This window comes from Puma concolor, chromosome C2 (genome assembly GCF_028749965.1).
Source record: "Puma concolor isolate L17-30 chromosome C2, mPumCon1.1.hap2, whole genome shotgun sequence".
Classification (NCBI taxonomy): Eukaryota; Metazoa; Chordata; class Mammalia; order Carnivora; family Felidae; genus Puma; species Puma concolor.
Window position 1 is genome coordinate 32,533,469 of NC_141675.1, and position 27,784 is coordinate 32,561,252.

The 27,784-nt window shown below is 36.8% G+C and overlaps 1 protein-coding gene across 4 annotated transcripts in view; it reads right to left on the reverse strand.

Moving 5' to 3' along the window:
- STAG1 (STAG1 cohesin complex component) overlaps positions 1 to 27,784 on the reverse strand; it is a 404,176-nt gene that overhangs the window by 267,357 nt on the left and 109,035 nt on the right. For 2 of the 4 annotated variants that reach the window (XM_025913742.2, XM_086674339.1), the window contains exons 2-3: positions 20,272 to 20,382; positions 10,074 to 10,176 (exon numbers count right to left, since the gene is read on the reverse strand). In XM_025913742.2, the coding sequence (XP_025769527.1) occupies positions 10,074 to 10,176; positions 20,272 to 20,300 (132 nt within the window). In that variant the 5' untranslated portion in view covers positions 20,301 to 20,382. Of the gene's footprint in view, positions 1 to 10,073; positions 10,177 to 20,271; positions 20,383 to 27,784 lie in introns of those variants that run through there. The other 2 variants (XM_086674341.1, XM_086674340.1) reach the window with 2 other exon arrangements.

The window sequence follows — 27,784 nt, forward strand, 5'->3', positions numbered from 1 at the left end:
TAAGTCAGCAACTTCCTGCCCAACTTCCCTCAGTGACATTGTTTCAAATACTTCAAACAGCATTAGAATGCTTTATCATATTCTACATTCCATCCTGGTATTCACTTAAACTCCTAAGTGACTTTTTAAAATCTGTATTCATAAAATTCACTTTTTCTGTAAAGTTCAATGAGTTTTAACAAATGCATAGTGCCATGTATGTACAATATGGTATCGCAGGGAAGCGTTTCACCACCTTAAAAAATCCCTGTGCTTCTCCCATTCAATCCTCCCACTTCTCTTTGGCAAACAATGAATTCTTTTACCTAACTATAGGTTTGGCTTTTATAGAAAGTCATATAATTAAATCATATATTATGTAGCCTCTTCAGACTGGTATCTTTCCCTTTAACAATATGTATTTAAGATTTATGAATGTTTTTTAGTGGCTAAATAGCTAAATTTTTAATTCCTAAATAATATTCCATTGTCTGAATGTACACATTCTGTCACCCATTTACTCAATGATGGACATCCTGGTCACCATTTCTTGACAATTAGGAATAAAGCTGCTATATGTATTCACGTGCAGGATTTTGTGCAGACATAATTTTCAAATGAGTTATGTAAGCATCTAGAAGCATGATTATTGAATCATATGATAAAACCACGTTTAGCTTTGTAAAAAACTGCCAAACTGTTTTCCAAAGTAGCTGTAACATTTTGCATTGCCACCAGCAATGAATGAGAGTTCTTGATGCTTTGTAACCTTGACAGCTTTGTACCTTTGTCAGGTTTTTGGATTTCAGCCATTATAATAGGTATAAAGTTGTCTCATTGTTGTCTTAATTTGCAACTCCAGAATGACAAATGATTAAGGACTTTTTAATAATTAATCATTCTTGACATTAAATTTTTCTGTTCCAATTACTGGAACAGATACTGTCTTCTAACTACACTCTGATTCTGTATACTTGTACTCTCTAACATGGTAACCACTACTCTCATGTAGCAAATTGAGCACTTGAAATATAACTAGTCAAAAACGAAATGTGCAGTAAGTAAAAAATATCCTCAAGATTGTAAAGATTTATGAAAAATCACATATGAAATCTCATTTATAATGCTATATTGATTACATGATGAAATAACATATTATACTGATTAAATTAATTGCATTACCCATTTTTTTGTAACTCACTAGAAAATATTAAGTTGCAGATGCAGCTCATATTCTATTTCTGCTGAATAATTCCACACTATTCTAATACTATAAACACATTAATTCTTGTAATACAAACCTAATCCCATCACTTCCCTGTTTATTTCTCTGCTCTTTAGTCACCCTCATAACCAGCAATCAATAAAAAATCCAAACTCCTCAGCATGGCAAATAAAGTTATCATTTACTACCTGTTCAGTCATCTACCATATCAGCTCCCTCTTTACAGGATGATAAATTTTAAGTTGCCTAAATCCAGCATTATTTCACACATTCATTCTTTTTAGCTGGACTCTAGATTTTGGCTCCTCCTAATAAGTCTTCTTTCTGTGCTCACTCTTTAGAGTGATAGGATTTTCCCAGTATTGTGTATGCACACAAGTGTGTGTGTGCATGTATGTGTAGGCACATGTGTGTGTGTGTGTGATGAGAGCAAGAGGGAAATGTTATTTTTCCTCATTAAATAATACATTCACATGGCCCAAAATTTAAAAGGTGATTAAACTTTTACAATGAAAACATGCCCACTCCTGCCCTCAAGCCACCATCTACTTTCCTAAGAGGCAAACAATACTATTCATTTCTTAGACATCATCTGATCAAACTGCATGTGAAACTAAAGAATAAATAAATGGAAACCCATTCTATGTTCAGGTACTTGAAGAGTTAATATTAAGATGTCAATACTCCCTAAAGCAACCAACATACAGATTTAATGCAATCTCTACCAAAATCCTAATGACCTTTTTTGCAGAAACAGAAAAACCCATTCTATAATTCAAAGAGAATCTCAAAGGATCTCAAATGACCAATTCTGAAAAAGAAACCAACACTGGAAGATACATACTTCCTGATTTCAAAATTTACTACAAAGCTACACTATCAAAACAGTGTGGTGCTGGCATAAAAGCAAACATACAAACCAGTGGAATAGAATAGCCTATATATGTGAAACAAACCCTCACATATATGTTTTAATAATTTTCGACAAGGGTGCCAAAACCATCCAGTGGGTAAAGTGCAGAAGGCAACCCACAGAATGGGAGAAAATATTTGCAAATCATATATCTGATAATGGATTAATATCCAGAATATATAAAGAACTACTAAAACTCAACAAGAAAAGGAACCTGATTTGAAAATTGGCAAAGAATTTGAATAGACATTTCTCCAAAGAGGATATCCAAAGCCCATTAAACACAAGAAAAAATGCTCAATATCACTAATCATTAGAGAAATGCAAATCAAAACTACAATGAAATGGAACCTCACACCTAGTGATAAAAAGAGAAAAAACTTCTTAGAGGGGATGTGGAGAAATTAGAATTCTTGCACTGTTAATGGGAATGTAAAATGGTATGGCCATTGTGGGAAACAGTACATCAATTTCTCAAAAAATTAAAAATAGAATCACCATATAATCGACCAATAACTCAAATAAATATATACCAAAAAGAACTGAAGGCGGGGACTCAAAAAGTTATTAGTACACTAATTGTCACAGCAACATCATTCACAGTAGTTCAAACTTGGAAACAACCCAAGTGTCCATTTGATGCCATGAATGGATAAGCAAATGTGGTATATACACACAATGAAATATTTTTCAGCCTTAAAAAAGAAGGGAATTCTGGCATAGTCTATAACATGGATAAACCCGAAGGACATTATGCTAAACGAAAGAAGCGAGTCATAAAAGCCAAATATTTGTATGATTCTACTTATATGATGTACTTAGTAAAAAAATCACAGAAACAAAAAGTAAAATGGTGACTGCTGGGGGCTAAGGAAAGCAGGAATAGGGAGTTACTGTTTAATGGGTATAGAGATTTACATTTTTGTTTTCACTGAAGTGTAGCAATATTATATTAGTTTCAGGTGTACTACAAAGTGAGTCAATATTTATATATAATACAAAGTGATCTGGGCGCCTGGGTGGCTTAGTTGGTTGAATGTCCAACTTCAGCTGAGGTCATGAGCTCATCAATCCCGGGTTCAAGCCCGACATCAGGCTCTGTGCTGACAGCTCAGAACCTGGAACCTGCTTTGGATTTTGTGTCTCCCTCCCTCTCTGCCCCTTCCCAGCTGACTCTGTCTCTTTCTCAAAAATAAATAAACCTTTAAAAAAAAAAAAAAGTAAGGGGCATCTGGGTGGCTCAGTCAGTTAAGCATCCGACTTTGGCTCAGGTCATGATCTAGCAGTTCGTGAGTTTGAGCCCCATGTCAGGCTCTGTGCTGACAGATCGGAGCCTGGAGCCTGCTTAAGATTCTGTGTCTCCCTCTCTCTCTGCCCCTCCCCTGCTCACGTGCTGTCTCTCCCTCTCTCAAAAATAAACATTTAACAAAAATTTTTTAAAGTAATCATTACAATAAATCTAGCTATCACCTGTCACTATACAAAGTTCTTACAATACTACTATTTCCTATGCTATACATTGCATCCCTATGTCTTATTTATTTTATTAGAGTTACAGTTTTAAAAAATGAAGAAAGTTCTGGAGGTGGTGGTGATGACTGTACAATATTATGAATGTATTTAATACAACTGAGGGTACATGTTAAAATGGTTAAATTGGCATTTCTGGTGTATTTCACCAGAAAAAAAAAATTGGAAAAAACCCAAATGCATATATGTATTTCCAAAGACCTATTATATTTTAAGTTATTTATGCACAGCTCTGCATCATTCTATTTTCACAATTTTTAATCTACAGTATGTCCTAGAAAATATTTTTTTCATAAGTTTTTCATTTTGGGGGAGGGGATGAAGGGCAGAGAGAGAGAGGGAGGGAGGGAGGGAAGGAATCCCAAGCAGGCTCCATGCTGTCAGTACAGAGCCTCATGTGGGGCTTAATCCCACAAACCATGAGATCATGACCTGAGCTGAAATCAAGAGTCAGACACTTAATCGACTGAGCCACCTAGGTGCTCCTGTCCTAGAGAATATCTTAATTCCTTTTCAAAAGCTGCAGTGTTCCATTGCACAGATGTACATAAATTTTTTTTAGCTATTAACCCACTGACAATCAACATTTCTTTCTTCTGGATCTTTTACAATTACAAATAACATTCTATTACAAGTAAGTTTGTATATGTGTAGAAATGTTTGTGTGAGTTACACACATGTACATTATTATACATATATAGTATATAAGTAGTATGAACTAAGCTCCATAAATACGGGAAATAAACCACAATTCTCACACCAGGAAACCTTTACCATTGGTTATAAAGGAGGTAGGGAGTAAGAACATAAAAAATCCATTTGATCTTATCTAAGGTCTATCTATTTTATCCTCATTATCCCCAGAGTGATTTTCCCATGACAAACCCAGATAATAATATAAAGAAGTTCAGAAAGATTGCCCCTAATAAAAATAAGAGGGAAGATAATGACATATAATTAAAAGAAAACCAGAAACACAAATAACTGTAAAATAATATAATAAAATATAGTATGTAAAAAAATATTTTTCACAAAAATGTGGTTTAAGTGATAGAAGGGTTCTATTAAGAGACAGATAATTTCTAGTAACAGATAAATAACCAGAGGAAGTTTCACAGAAGAGATGAGCCCCATTAAATATCTAAATGAAGATGATCAACAAACATGTGGATAACTTTGGAGTCTAAGTCCAGCCTGGAGACATAAATCTGAGAGACATAAACTTAGACATGGTACTAAGTCATGAGATTGGATGTGATCACCAAGGGAGTAGTGTGTGTAGACCAAATAATGTCTAGCATTTGTTAATACAATCATAGGGTTAGTATAAACATGACACAATGTTTGCTAGAGATTGTTAATCATTTGAGTAGAGAGCTACAATAACAAACATCAATCAGGACAACTACAAAATAAGAGTAGTTGTTTAATAATAAACATAAGTCTCTGAAATAATAGTATACCAAAAAGAAATACCAACAATGAGATGCCCCCTAAGAATTTGGAAATGAAAACAATACTACCTATAACAGAAAGTCCTTATACTATTTGTTTTCATATGGCTGAGTAAAAAAAACCAGAGATCATGAAGTCTTCTCAAATATAAACAGTATTAAAATGGCTAAACAAAGCATGTATCAATTGAAACTCTGAATTGTCAAAAGTGGAGCCAGCTGACTGAAAATGTTTAAGCAATCTTCGTAACAGGTACTGGAGCAAATGTGTCAAATCTGATCATACTGACAATCAGATCTCTCAATATAAATTAACAGCTTGGTAGTTCAGCATTCTTTTTTAAAAAATGTTTATTGGGGGGGGGAGAGGGAAAGAGGGAGGGAGGGAGAGAGAGGGAGAGGGAGAGGGAGGGAAAGCGCGCACACAAACAACCTGGCGGCTGGGGGGGGGGGGGGGAAGGAGGGGGAGGGTAATTCCAAGCAGGCTCCATGCTGTCAGCATAGAGCGCAACACTGGGCTTGATCTCACAAACTGTGATTAAGACCTAAGCTGAAATCAAGAGTTCAACACTCAACTAAGTCACCCAGGTGCCCCTGGCATTCTTGAGATAAGGACTTTCAGAAGTTTAAGATGTGAGTTCAAAACTTAGCATTGCCATTTATATGCTATGTGTGACCTTGGGCAAACTACCACTTCCTATTTTTGTTTTCTACATTGGAGATCACTTATAACACAGTTTCATAGTACTGATGTTACAGTTAAATGACATAAACAGCATCAGCTTAGTGCAAAGCCAGAGTAGAAATTCAGCAAGCTGCGTTGTTTCAAACATTAAGAAATGGGGTTGAGGTAGGTGGGAGTATAGATGCCCATGTGAATTAATAAGTGTGAAAATATGGACGAAAGTCTAACTAACACAAGTCTCTAGAATGTACCATCCTATCCTGGTAAAATCCTTTTCAATTTTATAAATATGGGATGAACGTATACTATTTACCTATTAGGATTATGGGGTAGTAATTTTAGTAAAAAAATCATACTTCTACCCATAAAACAGCTAAATTAGGATATGCATACTCCTTTTCAACAAGGAAAGCAAAAATATTACAGGAATGCGGTTACTGACATATCAAAATTAGAGAGGTTCTAAAGAATAACACAATAGCCTGCTGAAGGGGTGAGAAATTCTTTTAGAAAAAAAAAAAAAGGTTTTCTTGAAGAAGGCAGCACTAAAGCACAATCTTATGAAGTAAAGAATTTCAATTGGAGGAGAACAAATTCAAGTAAGCAACCATATAGACAGTTTATTCTCCTACCTTCAATCACATTTAGTCTTATTTCCCATTTGCACCTATAACCCACAAATCCTAGTGAAAACAATGTAACTTGCCACTGCCTCAGAAAAATCATATAGTGGTAGTAAGGGGAACTAGAATAGTCTCCAGCTTCTAAGTGTAAAACTTTCATTTTTCCCAAAATGCTTTTGTAAGGAGTATTCTACCAAATATTCTAACAGAATTAAGAGGTGTTATAAAGAGTGATTTTAATGTATGTCTTTTCCTCCACAATTTTTTCCCTCTAAATAAAGGTGGAGGACAAAAGCAAGTATAGAGAAAAATGGTAGAAGTTATCCTTTCATCCTTTCTTTTAATTTAAGACTTTGCTCAAAAATTAAAGGTTATGGAGTTTCACTGAAGCAAATTAAAAACTAAGGCAAACACGGACAGAACAGCAATAACATAAAAAAAAGAAGTCTTAAGTCACAAGGACATATATACAATAATTGGTTGACATAATCATCAATTGCAACAAGTGGATCTTATCTGCATCATGATTCAAACCAACAAACTGTAGTTTAAAAATTGGGGTGCTGGGGTGGCTCAGTCAGCTAAGCATCTGACTCTTGGTTTTGGCTCAGGTCAAGACCTCACATTCTGTGAGTTTGAGCCCTGCATGGGGCTCTGTGCTGACTGTGAAGCCTGCTTGAGATACTCTCTCTCTTCTTCTCTCTGCCTGTCTCCTGTTCTCTCTTTCAAAAATAAATAAACATTAAAAAAGAAAAAAATAAGTAAAAATTATAATATTTATGAAATGATTATAAACTTTAAACTGATTATTTGGTGCTGCTAATATAATATTGTTATCTTGAGATATGATAATGATACTTAGCATTTAATAAAAAAAAATTAATCATGCCCCGGGCAGAGACCTAAATAAACATTTTTCCTAAGAAGACATACAGATGACCAACAGACACACGAAAAGATGCTAAACATAGGCGCGCCTGGGTGGGTCAGTCGGTTAAGCATCCAATTTCACTCTGGTCATGATCTCCTGGGTCCATGGGTTTGAGCCCCGTGTCAGGCTCTGTACTGACAGTTCAGAGCCTGGAGCCTGTTTCGGTTTCTGAGTTTCCCTCTCTCTCTGCTCCTCCCCAACTCGCATTCTGTCTCTCTCTCAAATATAAATAAACACTTAAAAAAAAAAAGATGCTGAACATTAATAATTGTTAAGACAATGCAAATCAAAACCACAATAAGGTATCACATCACACCAGTCAGTATATCTAATATTAAAAACAAACAAACAGAACAAAACAAAAAGAAAAATCAAGAAATAATAAGTGCTAGTAAGGATGTGGAAAAAGGGAATTTTCATGCACTGTTAGTGGGAATGTTTTTGGTACAGCCACTATGAAAACCAGTATGGAAGTTCCTCAAAAAAATTAAAAATAGGGGCACTTGGGTGGCTCAGTTGGTTAAGTGTCCGACTTCAGCTCAGGTCATGATCTCACAGTTTGAGTTCAGGCCCTGCATCAGGCTCTGTGCTGACAGCTCAGAGCCTGGAGGCTGCTTTAGATTCTGTGTCTCTCTCTCTCTCTCTACCCGTCCCCTGCTTGCACTCTTTCTCTCTCTCTCAAAAATAAATACACATTAAAACAAATTTATTAAAAAAAAAAATTAAGAATAGCAATGCCGGGGCGCCTGGGTGGCTTAGTCAGTTGAGCTTCCGACTTCGGCTCAGGTCATGATCTTGCAGTTTATGAGTTCGAGCCCTGCGTTGGGCTCTGTGCTGACAGCTCAAAGCCTGGAGCCTGCTTCAGATTCTGTGTCCGCCCTCTCTCTCCGCCCCCCACCCCTCACTTGTGCTCTGTCTCCCTCTGTCTTTCAAAAATGAATAAACATAAAAAAAATTAAACAAAAATAGAAATGCGAAATGACATTCCACTACTGGTAATTCCACTACTGGGTAGTTACCCAAAGAAAATGAAAACACTAATTCAAAAAGATATATGCATCCCAATGTTTATTGCAGCATTATTTATAATAGCTAAGATTTAGGGGCGCCTGGGTGGCTCAGTTGGTTAAGCGTCCGACTTCGGCTCAGGTCATGATCTCGCGGTCCATGAGTTCAAGCCCTGCATTGGGCTCTGTGCTGACAGCTCAGAGCCTGGAGCCTGTTTCAGATTCTGTGTCTCCCTCTCTCTCTGACCCTCCCCCATTCATGCTCTGTCTCTGTCTCAAAAATAAACATTAAAAAAAATTTTTTTTAATAGCTAAGATTTAGAAAAAAAAACTCAATTGCCCATTGAAAGATGAATAAAGGTGAGACACACACACACACAGGAATATTACTCAGCCATAACAAAAACTGAAATCTTTCTATCTGTATAGCAAATGAATAAACATCCATCCCACATGGATTGATCTACAGGGTAGTATGCTAACTAAAATAAATCAGATGGAGAAAGACAAATACCCTATGATTTCACATACATGTGGAATCTAAAAAACAAAACAAAGAAGACAGAAAGAGACTCATAAATACAGAGAATAAAAGTAATGGTTGCCAGAGGGGAAAGATTGGCAGGGTGGGGAAGGGGTGTGTGTGAGCAAAATAGGTAAAGGGGATTAAGAGGTACAAACTTCCAGTTATAAACTAATCACAATAATAGAAAATACAGCATAGGAAATACAGTCAATAATGCTGTAGGTACACTGTATAGTGATAGGTAGTAATTACATTTATTGTAGTAAGCACTGAATCATGTATAGAACTGTCAAATCACTATGTGGTACACCAGAAACCCAAAAACATTCTATGTCAACTATACTTCAATAAAAAAATTTTTAAAGAAAAAGGAAGCTCCTATCTTTTAGAGATACATTCTGAAATATTCACAGATGCAATGAGGTCTGCATGACCTTGAAAATAACATGGGAAGGAAATAAGGGATGGAGAGATAAAACATGATTAGCCATGACTTGATAGCTGTGGTAGCTGGGTAATAGTTATATGGAGAGTTCATTGTAGTATGTCTCTCACAAAAGGAGAGTGAAATTTTCCATAACAAAAACTTTCATGAATAGAAAAAAAATTGTGAAGACCAAATCAGATTGTAAAATTGAGTGCGAAATAGTACAAACCTTAACCCCTGACACAGTGAATGATACTACGATCTCTGAGACCTTATGCTACCTTAAATTAAATAATAACCAGTGTACTCACAATACATAAAGATACCCCCACAAAGTAAGGACACCCAGAGTTCTTCTAAACTTCTCAGTCATGTATCAGTAAGAATATATTCTGAGACTGGGTCCAAATCCCAAACTAATACTACCAAAATGCACACTTAGGAGCTCACAACAAATCAGAGTTGCATCTAAAAAGCAGGAAAGTCATAACTAACTACATCTCATTTCATGTTAATCTAATCATCTTCTCCACGTCTTCACATGGATCACAATTTATTTACAAGGGAAGCATGGAGAGCAGAAATGATACTAAAATCAAATTCCTTTTTCAGATCATTGTCAATCCAATTCATGAAGCAAAGTTTTCAAGAATCTCTAATATGCTGCTGAAATTTTAAAAGATGTATTAACAGAACTAGAATTAACAGAAAGCTTATATCAAGCTCCTTTACTCAGTAACCATTACAAGAACAAAGGCAAGCATAATACATACTGGAGGCCGACCAGGACGACCCCTTTTTCTTTTTCCTTTGATCTCAGTTTCTTCAAGTTCGCTGCCAGCATCAGAATGGGCAGTAGTTTCATTAGTTGAATCCCTAGAAAATGTGATATATTATTTTAGTGAACAAAATTAATTCATATATACAATGCAGTTCTATTCCACTACTTTCCTTACTTCCTGGTATACAGCTGATAAGAAGGGTTTTTCTTCCATTTGCAGAAAAAATCTTTAGGGAAAGGAAAATATTACCCTTCCTGCCAATATCACATAATATTGAGTGACATGAGGGGCGCCTGGGTGGCGCAGTCGGTTAAGCGTCCGACTTCAGCCAGGTCACGATCTCGCGGTCCGGCAGTTCGAGCCCCGCGTCGGGCTCTGGGATGATGGCTCAGAGCCTGGAGCCTGTTTCCGATTCTGTGTCTCCCTCTCTCTCTGCCCCTCCCCCGTTCATGCTCTGTCTCTCTATGTCCCAAAAATAAATAAACATTGAAAAAAAATAAAAAATAAAAAATAAAATATTGAGTGACATGAATCCCCATATCGATACGGAAACAAAGAGGAGGAAATCATTGTGGAAATGGCAGCTGCTATACAAAATATAAATGAAAATTCAGTTATGAAAGATGAATTATTCAATAGAAAAAACAAGTCTTGGGAGGAATTTTATTTTATAAAATCATGAATAGTTAGTAGCATGCTAGTAAAAGTTTAACAAATGGCTCCTCAAAAAAATTATGCACGTTAACAATTAGAAATTTTACTGAAATAATGGTTCTATAAAACGAATTTACTGACAATAAAATACACAATATTCTTTTGGTTTTTTTAAGTTTATTTATTTATTTTGAGAGAGAGGGAGAGAGAGCTCCAATGGGGTAGGGGCAGAGAGAGGAGACAGAATTCTAAGCAAGCTCCGCACTGTCAGCACAAAGCTCAACATGTGGCTCGAACTCACAAACTGTGACATCATGACCTGAGCAAGATCAAGAATCGGATGCCCAACCAACTGAGCCACCCAAGCACCCCACATAATATTATAAATCCCATACAACTAATTGATTCACATAAAACAATAATTTTGTCACAGATGTATCTATAGCTAACCTTTGATTGTAACTGATGAACAAACAGGATCCCTATATGAACAATCACGGATATCTTTGTTCACTTAATGAATAGGATACAGGTGATATGACAAAGACATTTGTTAGAACTTCACTCACTGGTCAATGTTGTGGACAATGTCTTTACTGAATCAGGTAACAGTTCTCAAATAGTGGAAGGATACTTCCTCAATTATTTTTTCTATCATATTGTAATGGATATAAACTGATACACCTTTCCATTTAATCTGCATTACTAACAGTATCTCCATAACTTAATAAAGTTTATAGAGAAATGAAAGAACAATAAATTGAGCCCTGATGTGTAGTGTTTGATTTTCATAATGTAAATATTACCACAGCCAATTTCAAACTGCCAAAGTGATATCAACAGAGTTGAGAATAAACAGCAGTAGTACACACTAAATAAAATAGGTGTATACAAATACACACATACATACAATAGGTGTAAATAAAAACTTCCAGAGCGTAGAAAACAGTAACATAAAATAATCAGGAAGTGATGAGTTTTGAGGATTTATTACTTTTACTTTTATTTTTAATATGATTTATTTAGTTTTAAGTTTATATAATTTAACTTTTTATAAAGACATTGTTATTTTAGTAGGGTCACAAAATTCCTGGAAATTTACTTTTCAGCTCTCCAGGACAATATAAGATGGCTCCAGCATACCACTGCAATAGTATTAACAACTTCTTTGCTAGAATTTATACTACTAACAGTATAAAAGATCTATAAAACTGCAAACACAATGAAGGGAACACAGCAAACAGTGAGTCCAACACACAACCTATTATTTCTTCATCTGCTTCAACAAATGCTCTCAGTTCCATTTCCTTTTTGTATTGATTCGTTAAAGCTCAAGTCTGTAATGTCTACCACTCCTCCCTTCATACCACGTTCTCTGGAAGATCTCATCCACTTGATGTATAGCTTCTGTGCAAACAACTTCAATATATTATCAATGGGCCTGATCATCTACAATTGAAGATTTTTAACTTCACATGTTAACAGCTTCTTTGAATGCCTATCAAATTCACCAAATACCACATACAAAATTAAGTCCAACACTAACTTATCTCTAGCTCTCTGCTCATGGCAATACAATTAACAAACTGATTTAATTAATGCAGGAGTGTACTTTAAGTTGTATGCAAATTTATTACGGTCACTGCTATCCTGTCTTATATTCTTAGAATCGTATCAATCTTCCTCTTGTGCCATCAGCTAACAAGGGCAATCATGTTACCTTCCATATAATAATTCTCCAAATTCTTTCCATGATTATTACCATAATCACCACTCCCTGAATTAATCTCAACTTATCTATTTCTATCTCCCTCGTCCAGGACATTCTACACATAATGCCAGTAACATTCTTGTATCGTGATACCTCCCTACTTGCAAATCTTCAAAGATGACCTGGTATTTAAAACTGTGCCCAGAAAAAAGAACTGAGACTTCTGGGAAAGATGGAGGAGTAGGAAGAGCTCACCTCAACCTCTAAATACATGCAAATAATACCCACATCAGCATATATAACCCAGAAAACTACCTGAAGACTGTCAAAACAGACTCTCTATAGGTAAATGTAGAGAAGAGGCCATATCCAAAAAGGTAAGAAGGGCAGAGAACTAACTGGGAGCCAAATGGACCCAAAGGAATGTCCATGGAAGGAAGGGATGCTATAGGCACAGAGAGGATATTGGACACCACACTAGGCACACCAGGCACCCAGAACAGGGGACCTGCATTAGCAAGACTAATCAACATAACGTTTGGCTTTGAAAATCCGAGAGGCTCAACTTTGTAAGTTCTTACAATCACCAGGGATTAATACCAGGAACTTTAAAAATCATCAGGCTGGCACTGGGAAGGCTAGAGGGCAATAATATACTAGGTCCCCACCCTTTAAAAAAAAAAAAAAAAAAGCATCAAACAGCCGTGTGGAGATATAACACAGAAACAGTAGGTTGAAAAATGACTTGGGTGTATGAGAGGGAGATTTGTTTACTAATCTCAAAGCATTTGCTGGAGAGGTATGGATCTTTGGGAGATTTCTCCAAGAACAAAACTGCTGGCAGACACCATTTCCCTCACCATCACTCAGCCTAGATACATAGACACTTGCATAACCAGTGCAAACACACTCTCCTTCTAGCTTACTAACAGCACCTTCAAGTCTAAGATCTCTTGTGGACCCACCCCCTCCAACCCAGCCTCCACAGGAGTCTATCCAAAGCAGTATCACAAGCATAGCAGTGTGCAAGCAACCCCAATAGGGACAGAAACACCTCAAAGTGACTCCTGCCCTGGGCAAAGGGGAAGAAAATGACCCACACCAGTATGACTCAGGCCCTGGCAGTGAGCAGGGGGTAGACAGCTGGTCTGACTGCAGGCCTTGCCCACTGATGAAAGCTTCTCAGGGAACAGCAAAGGTAGAGTGCCCTGCAGTTCGCGGTCACTACAGCTCTGGCAAATGCCCAGTCTGACCCAACTCAATCCCAAGGCCACCCCAGACAGGCCCACTAATGACAGAGAAACCAAAACCTGCACATAAAAAGACAAGGAGAGCCACTACAGATGACCAAACTGCAGGCAAATACAGCTCAGCCACAAAAGTAAGGCAATACAACACACAAACGAGACACCACTGAAATGAAAGGTTCAGGTGAACAGGGAACACGGCACTGTACACTATAGGACCTCTTCTTCATAAGGCCACTACTTTCAACAGGAGATGTAGCTGCCTTTCCTAAAACACAGAAACAGACATGAACCATTAGAAAAGGTGAGAGAAAAGAGGAATGTGTCTCAAAAAAAAAAAAAAAAAGACAAAATCACAGCAAGAGATCTAAACAAACAGAAAAAATATGTCTGAGAAAGAATTTAAAGTACTAGTCATAAAGATACTCACTGGACTTTAGAAAAGACTAGCAGACCTCAGAGAGAGCTTTAACAAGGAGATAGAAAATATGAAAAAGAACCAATCAGAAACGAAGAACTCAATAACTGGAATTAAGAATATACTAAGGGAATAAATAGACTAGAAGAAGGAGAAGAACGGATCAGCGACCTGGAGGACAGAGTAATGAAAAGGAATGAAGCTGAACAGGACAAAAAATAATAATAGTAATAATACATGAAAAGAGACTTGGACTTAGTGACACCATTGAGCATAATAACATTTGCATTAGGGATCTCAGAAAAAGAAGAGAGAAAAAAGGGGGCATAACATTTATTTGAAGAAATAATACCTGAAAATTTCCTGAATCTGGGAAGGAAACAGAAATCCACATCCAAGAGGCACAGAGAGCCTCCAACAAAACAAACCCAAGGAGATACATACCAAGACACCTAGTAATTAAAATGGTAAAAACTAGTGATGAAGAGAAAATTATAAAAGCAGCAAAAGAAAACACTTACATAAAAGGAAAACCCCATAAGGTTATCTGATTTTTCAGTAGAAACTTTGCAAGACCGAAGGGAGTCACAAAATATATTAAGAATGCCAAAAGAAAAAAACCTGCAACCAAGAATTATTCTATCCAAATAAATAAAAACGTTGAAAAAAAAATTAAAAAAAAAAAAAAGAATTATTCTATCCAGGAAGGCCATCATTCAAAATAAAAGGAGAACTAAAGAGTTTTCCAGAAACTCTCTGAATGGAAAGGAAATACCCTAAAGCAAGAGTAAGCAAGAGTAAGAAATGTAGGAAGCAGTAAAAATAAGGCCTATAAAAATCAGTCAAAGGATTCACAAAAGCAGTGAATATTATATTTTACACCAGAAACTAATATAACAATGTATGTTAATTATACTGGAATGGAAGTTTTTGAAAAACTTTTTAAAAATAAACATAAAATTATAAATAGGGGCACCTGGGTGACTCAGTCAGTTAAGCATCCGACTCTTGATTTCAGCTCAGGTCATGATCCCAGGGTTGTGAGACTGAGTCCCACATCAGGCTCTGTGCTGAGAATGGAACCTACTTAAGATACATTCTCTTTCTCATTCTCTTTCTCTTTCTCTCTCTCTCTCTCTCTCTCTCTCCACCCCCACCACCCCTCTCCCCTGCTCACGCTCTCTCTCTTTCTGAAAATAAAATCTTTAGTATTCATAAAGGCAGGTGTCTGCACAATTAGCAGTAGTTGATTCCTGATCTAGCTGATCTTACTCATCTCTACTAAAGAGTAATAAATCAGGGATACTTGGGTGGTTCAATGAGTTGAGCATCCAACTCTTGCTTTAGGCTCAGGTCAAAATGTCCTCATTCATGGGATTGAGCCCCATATTGGTCTGCGATGATAGCATAGATCCTGCTTGAGATTCTGTCTCTGTCCCTTTATCTCTGTCCCTCCCCCAGTCACATGTGCACAGGTTCTGGCTCTCTCTCTCTCTCTCTCTCTCAAAATAAATAAATTAAAAAAAAAAACAAAACAATAAGTCATACTGCTTTTTCCTCAATATGCACCAAATAGTTTATGTTTACATATATGTACTGTGTGCTTGTTTCTATACATGATCTAGAATAAACATGCACAAAAACCTTGTAAGAAAACACAACTGTATCAATTACAAAAATAAATGAAAGATCTGAAAACATGATAATCTTGTCCATAGTCATACACCTAGTAAGCACCACAGTCCACTTAGATCTCAAGGTAAACCTGAATTCTCTATGTCCATGTCAGGACACTAGAATGCAAATATTATGTTTTCTATTTATCTTGTGTGGATAGAATCTACTAGTGCTTTTGATGCTTGCAATCACTAAGCAACTACAGGAACAGGTTTGTTCCACCATAGAATATGTGACTCATTAGTGAAAATAATTTATCCTTGAGCACTACACGTTACTCATAGAAGAGTAAGGTACAACTTATTTTCTAATTCTGACAACTGCAGTGAGTTTAAAAGGTGATGACTATTACCAACAAATAACTACTACATTCCAATTAGTATACACATGTGTATACATGTTTATTAGAATATATGATACATATTTTTTAATTTCAAGCAATAGAGAGAATATACGAGTTTCACATCACCACACCCTAACTCTGAATCTCAATGTGCAGACTAACATTACTGATGGTTTAGATCAAGACCTAATTTTTTTTTTTTTTTATATTTGAGAGAGAACATGCATGTACAGTGGAGAAGAGGGCACAGGGAGAAAGAGAGAGACAGTAAGAGCGAGAGAGAGAGAATCTTAAGCAGGCTCTATGTTTGTGGAGTCTGACACGGGGCTCAATCCCAAGACTCCGGGATCATGACCTGAGCTGTAATCAGCAATCCAACACTCAACTGACTGAGCCACCCAGGTGCCCCTTAAATTTTTTAATTAACAGGAATCTTCATACAAATACACAGAATTTCTGAATAGTATCCCATAATATATGTGAAATTTATTTAATTACTTCCCTGTCAATGAGCACTTAGATTGTCTCTAGCTTTACAGTATTACAGAACTAAAACAACTGTCTTTGTACACTACCTCTTATTACACAGCAACAAATTTCTCTCTAGGATAGACAAAGAATACTTGATCAAGGGTAGGCAAACTCAAACTTTGACTAACTGCTATAAAAGCCTACAAAAACCCTGCCAATCTCTAATGTTCGCATTTATAGACATAAAAGAAAGAAAAAATCAGATGAAATCTTCTAAGAATGAATTTTTATCCCCTAAAACTCTCTAAATTCTGTCTATCTCTATTTGCACTGTAATCACTTCAGTTCAAGTTATCAACATATCTGGCCTGCATACTACAATATCCTCCTAATAGGTGTCCTTGCTTCTATTCTTGCCCCTCCCAAATAATCACTATACTGCATGAAGGGTGATTTTCTGAATCTCTCCCATGCATCTCTTCCATGCTTAAAATCTGACAGTGACTTCCTACTGCTCCTAAGAAGAAAAACTCAAAATTCTTGCCATCATTTAAGCAAGTCCCTGTACGATACAGCCCCACTCTGCTCCTAAGCCTTAATCTCATGCCACTCTCTATCACCAACCCTGAAAAAAGAAAAAGTACAGTTTTATTTCACTTTATCAAATATACCATGATTCCTCCTAACTCAAGGTCTCTGTACATACCATATTCCTTCAGTCTGGAATTAACACCATTATTCCTTCTTCTTCCCCCACAGTGTTCCTTCAGTTCAGAGTTAAGCTCAACTGTCTTTTCCAGAGAAAAGAACACTAAATGAAGGCATGTGGTAAAATTCTCACAAAATTCTCTAATTTAACTTCCTAGCACCCATAATAGCAGCTCTATATATCTGCGATTATTTCATTAACATATATTTATTATACAAGCTTCATGACAGTATGGACTGAATCTCTACTATATGCTTTCTCCTCCAGAACTTAACATACTTCCAAGAACTGTATTATGTAGTAGAATATAAAAATATATGGTAACTGATAATATTTGACAATGCTTAATAGTAAATAGCACTAAGGTCACAAATTTATCAGTGATAATAATATCTAAGTGAAACAAGAAATAACAAGGTCATTCACTGGAATTACCTTTCTCATGTCTACATTAAAAATCATTCTAAATGTTATTTATTCTGAGAGAAAGAGAGCATGAGCAGGGGAGGGGCAGAGAGAGAGAGGGAGAGAGAGGATGTCAAGTAGGCTCCATGCTGTGAGTACGGAGCCCAATATGGGGGCTGAATCTCAGAAACTGTGAGATCATGACCCAAGCTGAAGTCAAGAGTCAGACGCTTAACTGCCCCAGAAAAATCATTCTTGAAATAAACATTAGGAATTGCCGGATCAAAATATTTTTGTTTGTTTTTGAGGAGACTGTAGAGATCAGTTTCTAATAAACTGTCTTCACTTTACAAATGATAGAAACTCAAGTTTACAAATACTAAGAGACATATTTCCTTTCACTTACAAAGCAAACATGACACTGCTGGCTGGATGGATTAAACAAGATTATATATGTTGCTAAAATATGTCAAAATCCTCAGAAAACTTTATGGCCTCAATAAATGTTTCTCAGATCTCAACTCGACCAAGAGTACTATCTCCCACTGACGGACTGAAAGCAAAGTTCATTCACCCACCTCACAGATCACCACTATCCACTACCCATAATCATAATACAGGTTTTCATTCTATGAAAAAAAATCAGTTACACACAAAAAACAATGTGAAATACCACTGTGTCAATACAATTTCTCTTTAAATACAACAGTTATTGAAATACAATCTCTGTGCCATATTTAATCAGAGATACTAACTAAGGGCCTGCCTAATATACAATAGTATGAGATAAAAAAGTGGGGGCACCTGGGTGGCTCAGTCATTTAAGTGTTTGACTCTTGATTCTGGCTCAGGTCATGATCTCATGGTCTTGAGATTAAGCTCCACACTGGGCTCTGTGCTAGGCATGAAACCTGCCTAGGATTCTCTTTCTCCCTCTCGCTCTGCCCCTTCCCCACCCACACACTCTCTCTCTTTCTCTCTCTCTCTCTCTCTCTCTCAAAAAAAAAAAAATTAACAAGATGAAAAGGTGCAGTTCAGGCAGAAACAACAAGAGTTATAAAACATTAGGTTAAGTATGGTGCTGGAAGAAAAAGCAAAGAACATTACAGGAGCACAAAAGGAAACCTACCCCAACTTTGAGAGGGAAAAAAAGCTTTTCTGGTGGCATAATACATCAGCTAAGACTTACAGGATTAGTGGGTTGGCCAGGTAAGAGCACAGGTGAGTACGCACTGCAGGCAGGACAAAGATTTTAAAGAAGAAAGAAAATACTATGTGAGGACCTCCAAACTTGGTAATACATTTAAGTTAGGGAGTAATAAAGACACAGGAGTTAAGTAATTAGAAAGGGCTTAAATTTAATCTCCTATATTTGGGAGAAAGAAGGAGGATAGGTATTGATGATTTTCCAAGCAGTAAAGAAATCTAGACAGCCTTTTTTGTCTTAGATACCTGGAGGAAAAACACAAGGCCCGGAAACCAATTAAAAGGTGCCTACAATCTCTTGGGGAAAGAGGTATATAAATGAACAGGGGCATTAAAGGGGCGCCTGGGTGGCGCAGTCGGTTAAGCGTCCGACTTCAGCCAGGTCACGATCTCGCGGTCCGTGAGTTCGAGCCCCGCGTCAGGCTCTGGGCTGATGGCTCGGAGCCTGGAGCCTGTTTCCGATTCTGTGTCTCCCTCTCTCTCTGCCCCTCCCCCGTTCATGCTCCGTCTCTCTCTGTCTCAAAAATAAAAATAAAAAAAAAAATAAATAAATAAAAAAAAAACGTTGAACAGGGGCATTAAAAATTATAAATAAACAAACTGTTGATCACTTTCATTGTATCTAAACCACTGTTCTCATACAGGATCACAGTATGCAGACTCTAATTTGTATCTTGATGAAACCTCTAAAAGGAAAAGTATCTGCTACTACATTGATCATATTTCCCAAAGAAAACAAAATAAAACCCAATTCTAGATCTGTCCTACAACTCCAACAAATCTAATGAGATGCCATCAGAAATGCCAACTTGGTATATCCTTAATATTACTTCTGGCAGCCAGAATGGTCCAATGATCTGAATCTCAGGGAAAATAAGGTGGGGAGAGGTGGGAGGGTATGTGTTGGGAGAAACCGTAGGATATAGGATAGGAGTTTATAAACTACTGTAAATGGTCCAACAAAATATTTACACTTTGCAGGCAATTCATTCTCTATCACAACTTGTAGCACTAAAGCTGTCAAACAATGTGTAAAGGAATGAGCATGGTTCTGTACCAGTAACACTTTATTTATAAAAATAGGCAGCATGCCAGATTTGGTCCATGGATCATAGTGTGCTGACCCCTGAGAAGAAGAGTAACCTCTTCTTTGCTCAATACCACAAAAATACTCCTATAACAATAATAAGAGCCCTGGATGGATATGGTAATTGTACAGTCTAACTGCTGTTTGACTTCAGACATATTGTTCAACTATGAGAGAACCTATTTGATGTGATGACAGAAGTATTTCATGTACAAAAGTGTCATGTATTTTTTTTAAATAGAGGAAAAGTATAATACTTACTGTAATACTGGTAACTCTGAAGTAATCATTGCTGAAGAGGTCTTTCCACAATGTAGCAAAAGAATCAAGTGCTGTACAACTCAAACTTTTTAAATAACTTCAAAGTCAATCCTGTTAATTAAAAAAAAAATAAGACAATTATTTTATTTCCAATTTTATGGAGGTATAATTGACAAATTGTATGATATTTAAACCACATGTGATGATTTGATATACGTACACATTGTGAAGGTCTTCTACCCCCCCCCCATCAAGTTAATCAACATATCTATCACCTCACATACTGACCTTTTATGTGTAAAAACATTTAAATTCTACTCTCTTAGCAAATTTTGATTATACACTTCAGTGTTATCAACTATATATTACCATATTACACAAGGTAATGTTACACATTAGACTTCAGACCATATTCATCTATAACTGAAAGCTGTACCCTTTCACCAACCTCTTACTACCTCCCCCACCCCCTAACCCCTGGCAATGACATTTCTACTCTGTTTCTATGAAATCAACTTGTATATGTGACGCCATGTGACATTTGTCTTTCTCTCACTTCTTTCACTTAGCATAAATGCCTCTAAGTCCATCCATGTTGTCACAAATGACAGGATTTCCTTTAAGACTGAATACTGTTCCTATACACAAATAATGTACCAGGTTTTCTTTATTCATTCATCAACAAACAGGTTTTCCATACAGTGGCTACCGTAATGTTGCTATGAACATTTGAGTACAGATACGTCAGGATAATAATTCCATTTCCTTTAGAAATACACTCAGAAGTAAGACTGTTAGATCATATGGTAGTTTTAATTATTCACAGAACCTCCACACTGTTTCCCATAGAAACTGTGTTAGTTTACATTCTCATTAGCAGTATAAAAGGTTCCCTTTCCTCCACCTCACCACTATTAACCTCCTGTCTTTTTGATAAGAGATATCCTAACAGCTGTGAGGTGATATTTCATTGTAGTTTTGATTTGCATTACTCTGATGATTAGTGATATTCAGCACCTTTTCATGTACCCACTGGTTATCCGTATTTCCTCTTAGGGAAAAAATATATTTAAATCCTTTGAAAAAGAAAATTATTTTAAAGTGAAATGAATATGCTAGAATATTTAGACTATATCAATCAGTACTATCAAACGCAGTCATTGATATTTACCAAATAAATTAAAAACTTATGTCCACACAAAAGCTTACACAAAGATATTTATAGCAGCTTCATTTAAAGTTGTCCAAACATGGAAGCAACCAAGATGTTCATCAGGAGGTGAATGGATAAACAAACTGTGGTACAGTTAGAAAATGGAATATTATTTGGCACTAAAAAGAAATGAGCTAGCAAGCCTTGAAAAGACATGGAGAACGTTCAAATGCTTATTACTAAGTGAAAGAAGCCAATATGAAAGATTTACATACTGCATAATTCCAACAACATGGCATTCTGGAAAAGACAAAACTGTGGAAATGATAAAATGATGAGTGGTTGCCAGAAGTAAAAAGTACATAGGGAATAAATAGGCAGATACAAAGGACTTCTAGGGCAGTGAAACTATTTTGTATGACACCATTAAGGTGGCTGCATGTAATTTTTATACGTTTATCAAAACCCATAGAATATATAACACCCAAAGTGCACCTAATGTAAGCTATGAACTTTGGATGATAATGACACGTCAATGTAGGTTCATTGATTGTAACAGATGTACCAGTCTGGTGTGAAAACCTGAAAGTCAGAGAGGCTTGATCCATGTGAGAACTAGGGTATAAGAGAAATCTCTCTACCATCTGTTCAATTCTGCTGTTAACATAAAACTTCTCTAAAAAATAAAGTCTATTAAGGGGGAAAAAAAAAAAGGGCAGGGAAAGTGGGAGAAAACAGAGCATTCAAGACAGACCATGACACAGTATCAAGGGAATCACGTAAGTATATAAAACTGGAACTCCAAGAGAAAGAAAGTACAGGGTAAAAAAATAATAGAAGAGAACTTTCTCAAAATAATGTAAGATACTGAAACACAAATACAGGATCAGGGAATTCCCAATTAGAATAAATACTATAAAATATATATACTGCTAAAAACCAAAAGTTAAGGAAACAAAAAGGAAGTTAAAGGGACACCTGGGTGATTTACTCAGTTAAGCGTCTGACTCGACTTCAGCTCAGGTCATGATCTCACAATTTGTGAGTTCAAGCCTCATGTCAGGCTCTGCACTTACAGAGCAGAGCCTGCTTGAGATTCTTTCTCCCTCTCTCTCTGCCCCTCCCCTGCATACTCCCTATCTCTCTCTCTCAAATAAAAATAAACTTTAGGAAAAAAGGAAGCAAAGAAATAGGTTTTCTCACACACTGAAACACAAAGATAAGAATTTTATCAGACTTTTTGTTGAAAACTATATAAGCTGAAAGTCAGTGGAAGGACATCTTTGAAGTGCTGAGAGAAAAAAATAAACATTTGATTTATATACTCGGTGACAGTCTTTGCAAATCGAAAGGACAGACTGATCTCATGGAAAACGGAGTAGAAAGCTCCATGAACCAGCCCTTCCAGTAAAGCAAGTCTTAGGTTTGTGAAACTGACAAAATCAAATTTTACAGACATCTGAAATTTAAAACAAATTATAACAGAGAAAAGAGGACCTAACAAAGAGCCTGCTAAAATGTGGTAAGGAAAAGCACTGTGCGGGCATCTGAGTGGCTCAGTCAGCTAAGCGTCTGACTCTTGATATCAGCTCAGATCATATCTCATGGTTCGTTAGACCAAGCCCTGCATCGGGATCTGTGCTAACAGCAGAAAGCCTGCTTGGAATTCTCTCTCTCTCCCTCTTTCTATGCCCCTCCCCTGCTTGAGCATTCATGCATGTGTGCTTTCTCTCTCAAAATCGTTTTTGTTTTTTTTTAAAGAAAGCACTGTAGAATTTTGTTTTTCTACCAACTCCCCTCCCCCCACAATCAACAGTATCCATAGGGACGACAGACCAATTTCCTGGTGCATCTTTCTGGTAGCAAAAATATGAACATGGATCTTGTTCTCAAAAACTGTGGTTGTGTGTTTTGAAGGGATTCTGGACTACCATCTTTCCAAGGAAGCTGAAATCATACACTACAAACAGGTGAGGCAAGAGACAGTGGATGTGACAAAGAGCAGACAATCTGAAAAGCTTCAGAATAAGGAGGCTAAGGAAGAAGATATTCTGGGGATCAAGGGCTTTAAAGAGTTAATCACATATACCAAGAAACCCAAAGTGCTACATACATGCCCAGGGCCAGAAGCATATTTGCAGAAGACATGAGAGGACACAGGCTTGCAACTCTAGCTAATCTTTGGGTTCTGTGCAAGCACAAAGTGAAGACTAAGGCAGAGCAGTAAGCAACCTGGCTAACCTTTGAAGGAATACCTCAGCTACAGATAAATAGCCAAGACCAAAAGACTGCTTTTCTTCCTTTTGATTCCCATTGGCTCAAAATATCTGTAAGTTAACTGCTGTCTACGGATATTATAAAATTTCATTAACCATACATGACAATGAGTACAGTAATTGAAAACAATACTTTAGAAAAGTCACTACACACATGGCTGTAGCCCTCAAGAGGCAATAAACCTCAGGGAAAAGGAGAGAATCTAGTGTCTAGAGTTATCATATTACGATACTGAAAAAAAAAATTTTTTTTTTGAGAGAAAGAAAGACCATGCACAAGCAGGGAAGGGGCAAAGAGAAGGAGACACAGAATCCCAAGCAGGCTCCGCACCATCAGTGCACAGCCTGACACGGGGCTCAAACTCATGAACACACGAGATCATGACCTGAGCTGAGGTCAAGAGTCAGATACTTAACCAACTGCGCCACCCAGGCACCCTGAAAATGTCCAGTTTTTAACATGAACAATCACAAGGCATACAAAGAAAAAAAAATACGGCCCATTAATAGGAAAAGAGGTTGACAGAAATCATCTTTGAGTAAAACAAAACTTAGGCTTAGACTTTCAGAGGACAAACTATCAGAAGAATATAGACTATCTGAAAACGTGCTGATGAAAAACTTTCCAATTTTTATACAAAAAGAAATCTACAAATTCAAGAAGGTCAAACAACTCTAGATAGGACAAACTCAAAAGAGATTCACAGATACAAATTACAATCAAATAATGAAAGCCAAAGACAATGAGAAAACACTGAAAGAAGTAAAACAGAAATGACCCATAACATACAACTAACTAATCCTCATTAAGAATAACAGCCAACTTCTCATCAACAACTATGCAAGGTAGAAGGCAGTAGGATGGCATATCTAAATTGTCGGGAAAAAACTGCCATACAAAAAAAATTTGTTTTAATGTTTATTTTTGAGGGAGTAGCAGCTGATGAGGGGCAGAGAGAGGGGGACAGAGGATCCAAAGCAGGCTCTTCACTGACAGCAGCAAGCCCGATGTGGAGCTCGAACTTACAAACCACGAGATTGTGACATGAGCCAAAGTCAGATGCTCAACCAACTGCGCCACCCAGATGCCCCGCAAACAAAAATTCTATATCCAACAAACTATCACACAAAAATGGAAAAACTTAAGACATTCCTAGAAAAACAAAAATGGAGGAGACTTGTTGCTAGAACTCACCTACCATACAAGAAATGGTAAAGAAGTCCTTAACAGACAATAAACCCACAATAACTTGAAGCCATACAAAGATTAAAGAATACTAATGGGGCGCTGGGTGGCTCAGTCGGTTGAGCGTCCGACTTCGGCTCAGGTCACGATCTCGCGGTTCGTGAGTTCAAGCCCCGCGTCGGGCTCTGGGCTGATGGCTCAGAGCCTGGAGCCTGCTTCCGATTCTGTGTCTCCCTCTCTCTCTGCCCCTCCCCCGTTCATGCTCTGTCTCTCTCTGTCCCAAAAATAAATAAACGTTAAACAAAAAAAATTAAAAAAAAAAAGAATACTGGCAAAAGTAACTACAGAAGAAAATGCAGAAAAAAATATTTACAGAAGAAAATATTTTTTGCCTGTAACTTATATTTTTGTTTCCTGTAGGATTTAAAAGACAAACTTTTAAGACAATAACTATATAACTACTATGTTGTTGGACACACATGTATAAAGATATCGTTTATACTTTTGGGAAAACTGGACAGCTACATGCAAAAGAATGAAACTTGACCACTTTCTTATACCATACACAAAAATAAACTCAAAGATTAAGGACCCAAATGTGAGGCCTGAAATTTAAAAATATCCTAGAAGAGAAAGATATTGGGACTTATTTGGGACTTATTCCCAAACTTATTGGGACTATATTGAAATAAAAAGCTTCTGCACAGTGACAGACTAAAAGACCTCTTATTGAATGTGAGAGGATATTTTCAAGTGACATATCTGTTAAAGGGTTAGCACCCAAGATATATAAAGAACTTAGACAACTCAACACCCAAGATATATAAAGAACTTAGTCCCAAATAATCCAATTAAAAATGGACAGAATAGGGGCGCCTGGGTGGCGCAGTCGGTTAAGCGTCCGACTTCAGCCAGGTCACGATCTCGCGGTCCGTGAGTTCGAGCCCCGCGTCAGGCTCTGGGCTGATGGCTCAGAGCCTGGAGCCTGTTTCCGATTCTGTGTCTCCCTCTCTCTCTGCCCCTCCCCCGTTCATGCTCTGTCTCTCTCTGTCCCAAAAATAAATAAACGTTGAAAAAAAAAAAAATTTAAAAATGGACAGAATAGATGAACAAACATTTCTCCAAAGAAGACATGAGGAGGGCCAAAAGACACATGAAATGATGGCTCAACATCACTCATTGTCAGAGAAATGCATTTCAAAACCACAATGAGATATCACTTCACACCTCCTAAAATGGTTAAACTCAAAAACACAAAGAAACAAGTGTTGATGAAGATGTGGAGAAAAAGAAACCCTCATACACTGTTGGTGGGAATGCAAACTGGTGCAGCTACTATAGAAAACAGTATGGAGGTTCCACAAAAAATAAAAAATGAAACTACCACATGATCCAGAAATTCCACTAATGCATATGTATCCAAAGAATATGGGAACGCTATTTCAAAAGGATATGTGCATTTCTACATTTATTGTGGCATTATTTACAATAGCTGAATTATGGAAGTAGCCCAAGTATCCACCAGTAAATAAATGCATGAAGTATAGGTGATATGCATAATCAAGTATTGAGCCATAAAAAGGAATGAAATCTTGCCATTTGCTACAACATGAATAGACCTAGAGAGTATAATGCTAAGTGACATAAGTCACTCAGAGAAAGACAAATACCGTATGATTCCACTCATATGTGGAAATTTAAGAAACAAAACAAACAAGCAAAGAAAAAAAGGCAACAAACCAAAAATGTACACTCTAAACTACAGAAGTAATGGTTACCAAAGGGAAGGTGAGTTGGGGTGGATAAAATAGGTCAAGGGGATTAAATGTATCCTTACCACGATGAGCACTAAAAATGTAGGGAATACTGAATTACTATATCGTACACTTGCAACTAATATACACAGTATGTTAATGATATGTGAATTCAAAAAAATTTTAAGATATAATTTATAACAATAACATAAGGAAAAGGGATAGAGATAGTATCAGAAATTTACAAGCTATTAAAGCTAAGCTACTTTCAATTCAAACTACTGGTGTATAAATTTGGAATGTTAATTATGATTACCAGGATAATTACTAAAAAAATACTTTTAAAATATAGAGAAAATGAAAATGGTATACTAGGAAAAGATCTAACACAAAAGACAGCAGTTTTGGATAAACTGCGCAACAAAGAAGATGTAAGACATAGAATACAAACAGTAAAACAGCAAAAATCCTTTCTTACCAGTGATCACTTTAAATATATTTGTGAAATTAATAAAAGGAAACAACACTGGAGGGGCACCTGGGTGGCTCAGTCGGTTAATGGTCCGACTTCCGCTCAGGTGATTATCTCACAGTTCCTGAGTTCAAGTCCCAAATAGAGGTCTCTGCTGTCCGCATAGAGCTGGCTTCAGATCCTTTGTCCCCCTAGCGCTCTGCCCCTCCCCAACTTGTGCTCTTTGTCAAAAATAAACATTTAAAAAGTTTTTAAAAAGGAAATATCATTTAGAATGGTTTTGGGAGCCCAGCAAAAAAGAACACTCTCACAACCAGTACCCAAAATTAATTGCAGATCCAGCAAGAAGAGATGGACATCGCATTACTACTTTACTATCTTAGCAGAATGGAAAGTTTCTTCCTCCACCTGCAACAGACTAGCCAATCAGAGACACTCAGAACTCAGCCAATAAGAAGCCATTATACTTAGAACTCTGAGTTTACACCAATGGAGTTTTTAACAGCCCTCCCACTATCTCCAACTCCTTTCCTTTGTTTTCTCAACTTCCGTATAGTTTTGCCATAACTTCTTGTCTCAGATTGCAATTCTCTGTTATTCCCAAATAAACCTCTAACTTTTGCTGGTAAAATAACTGACAGTTTTACTTTTAAGGTTAACATATCAAACTCA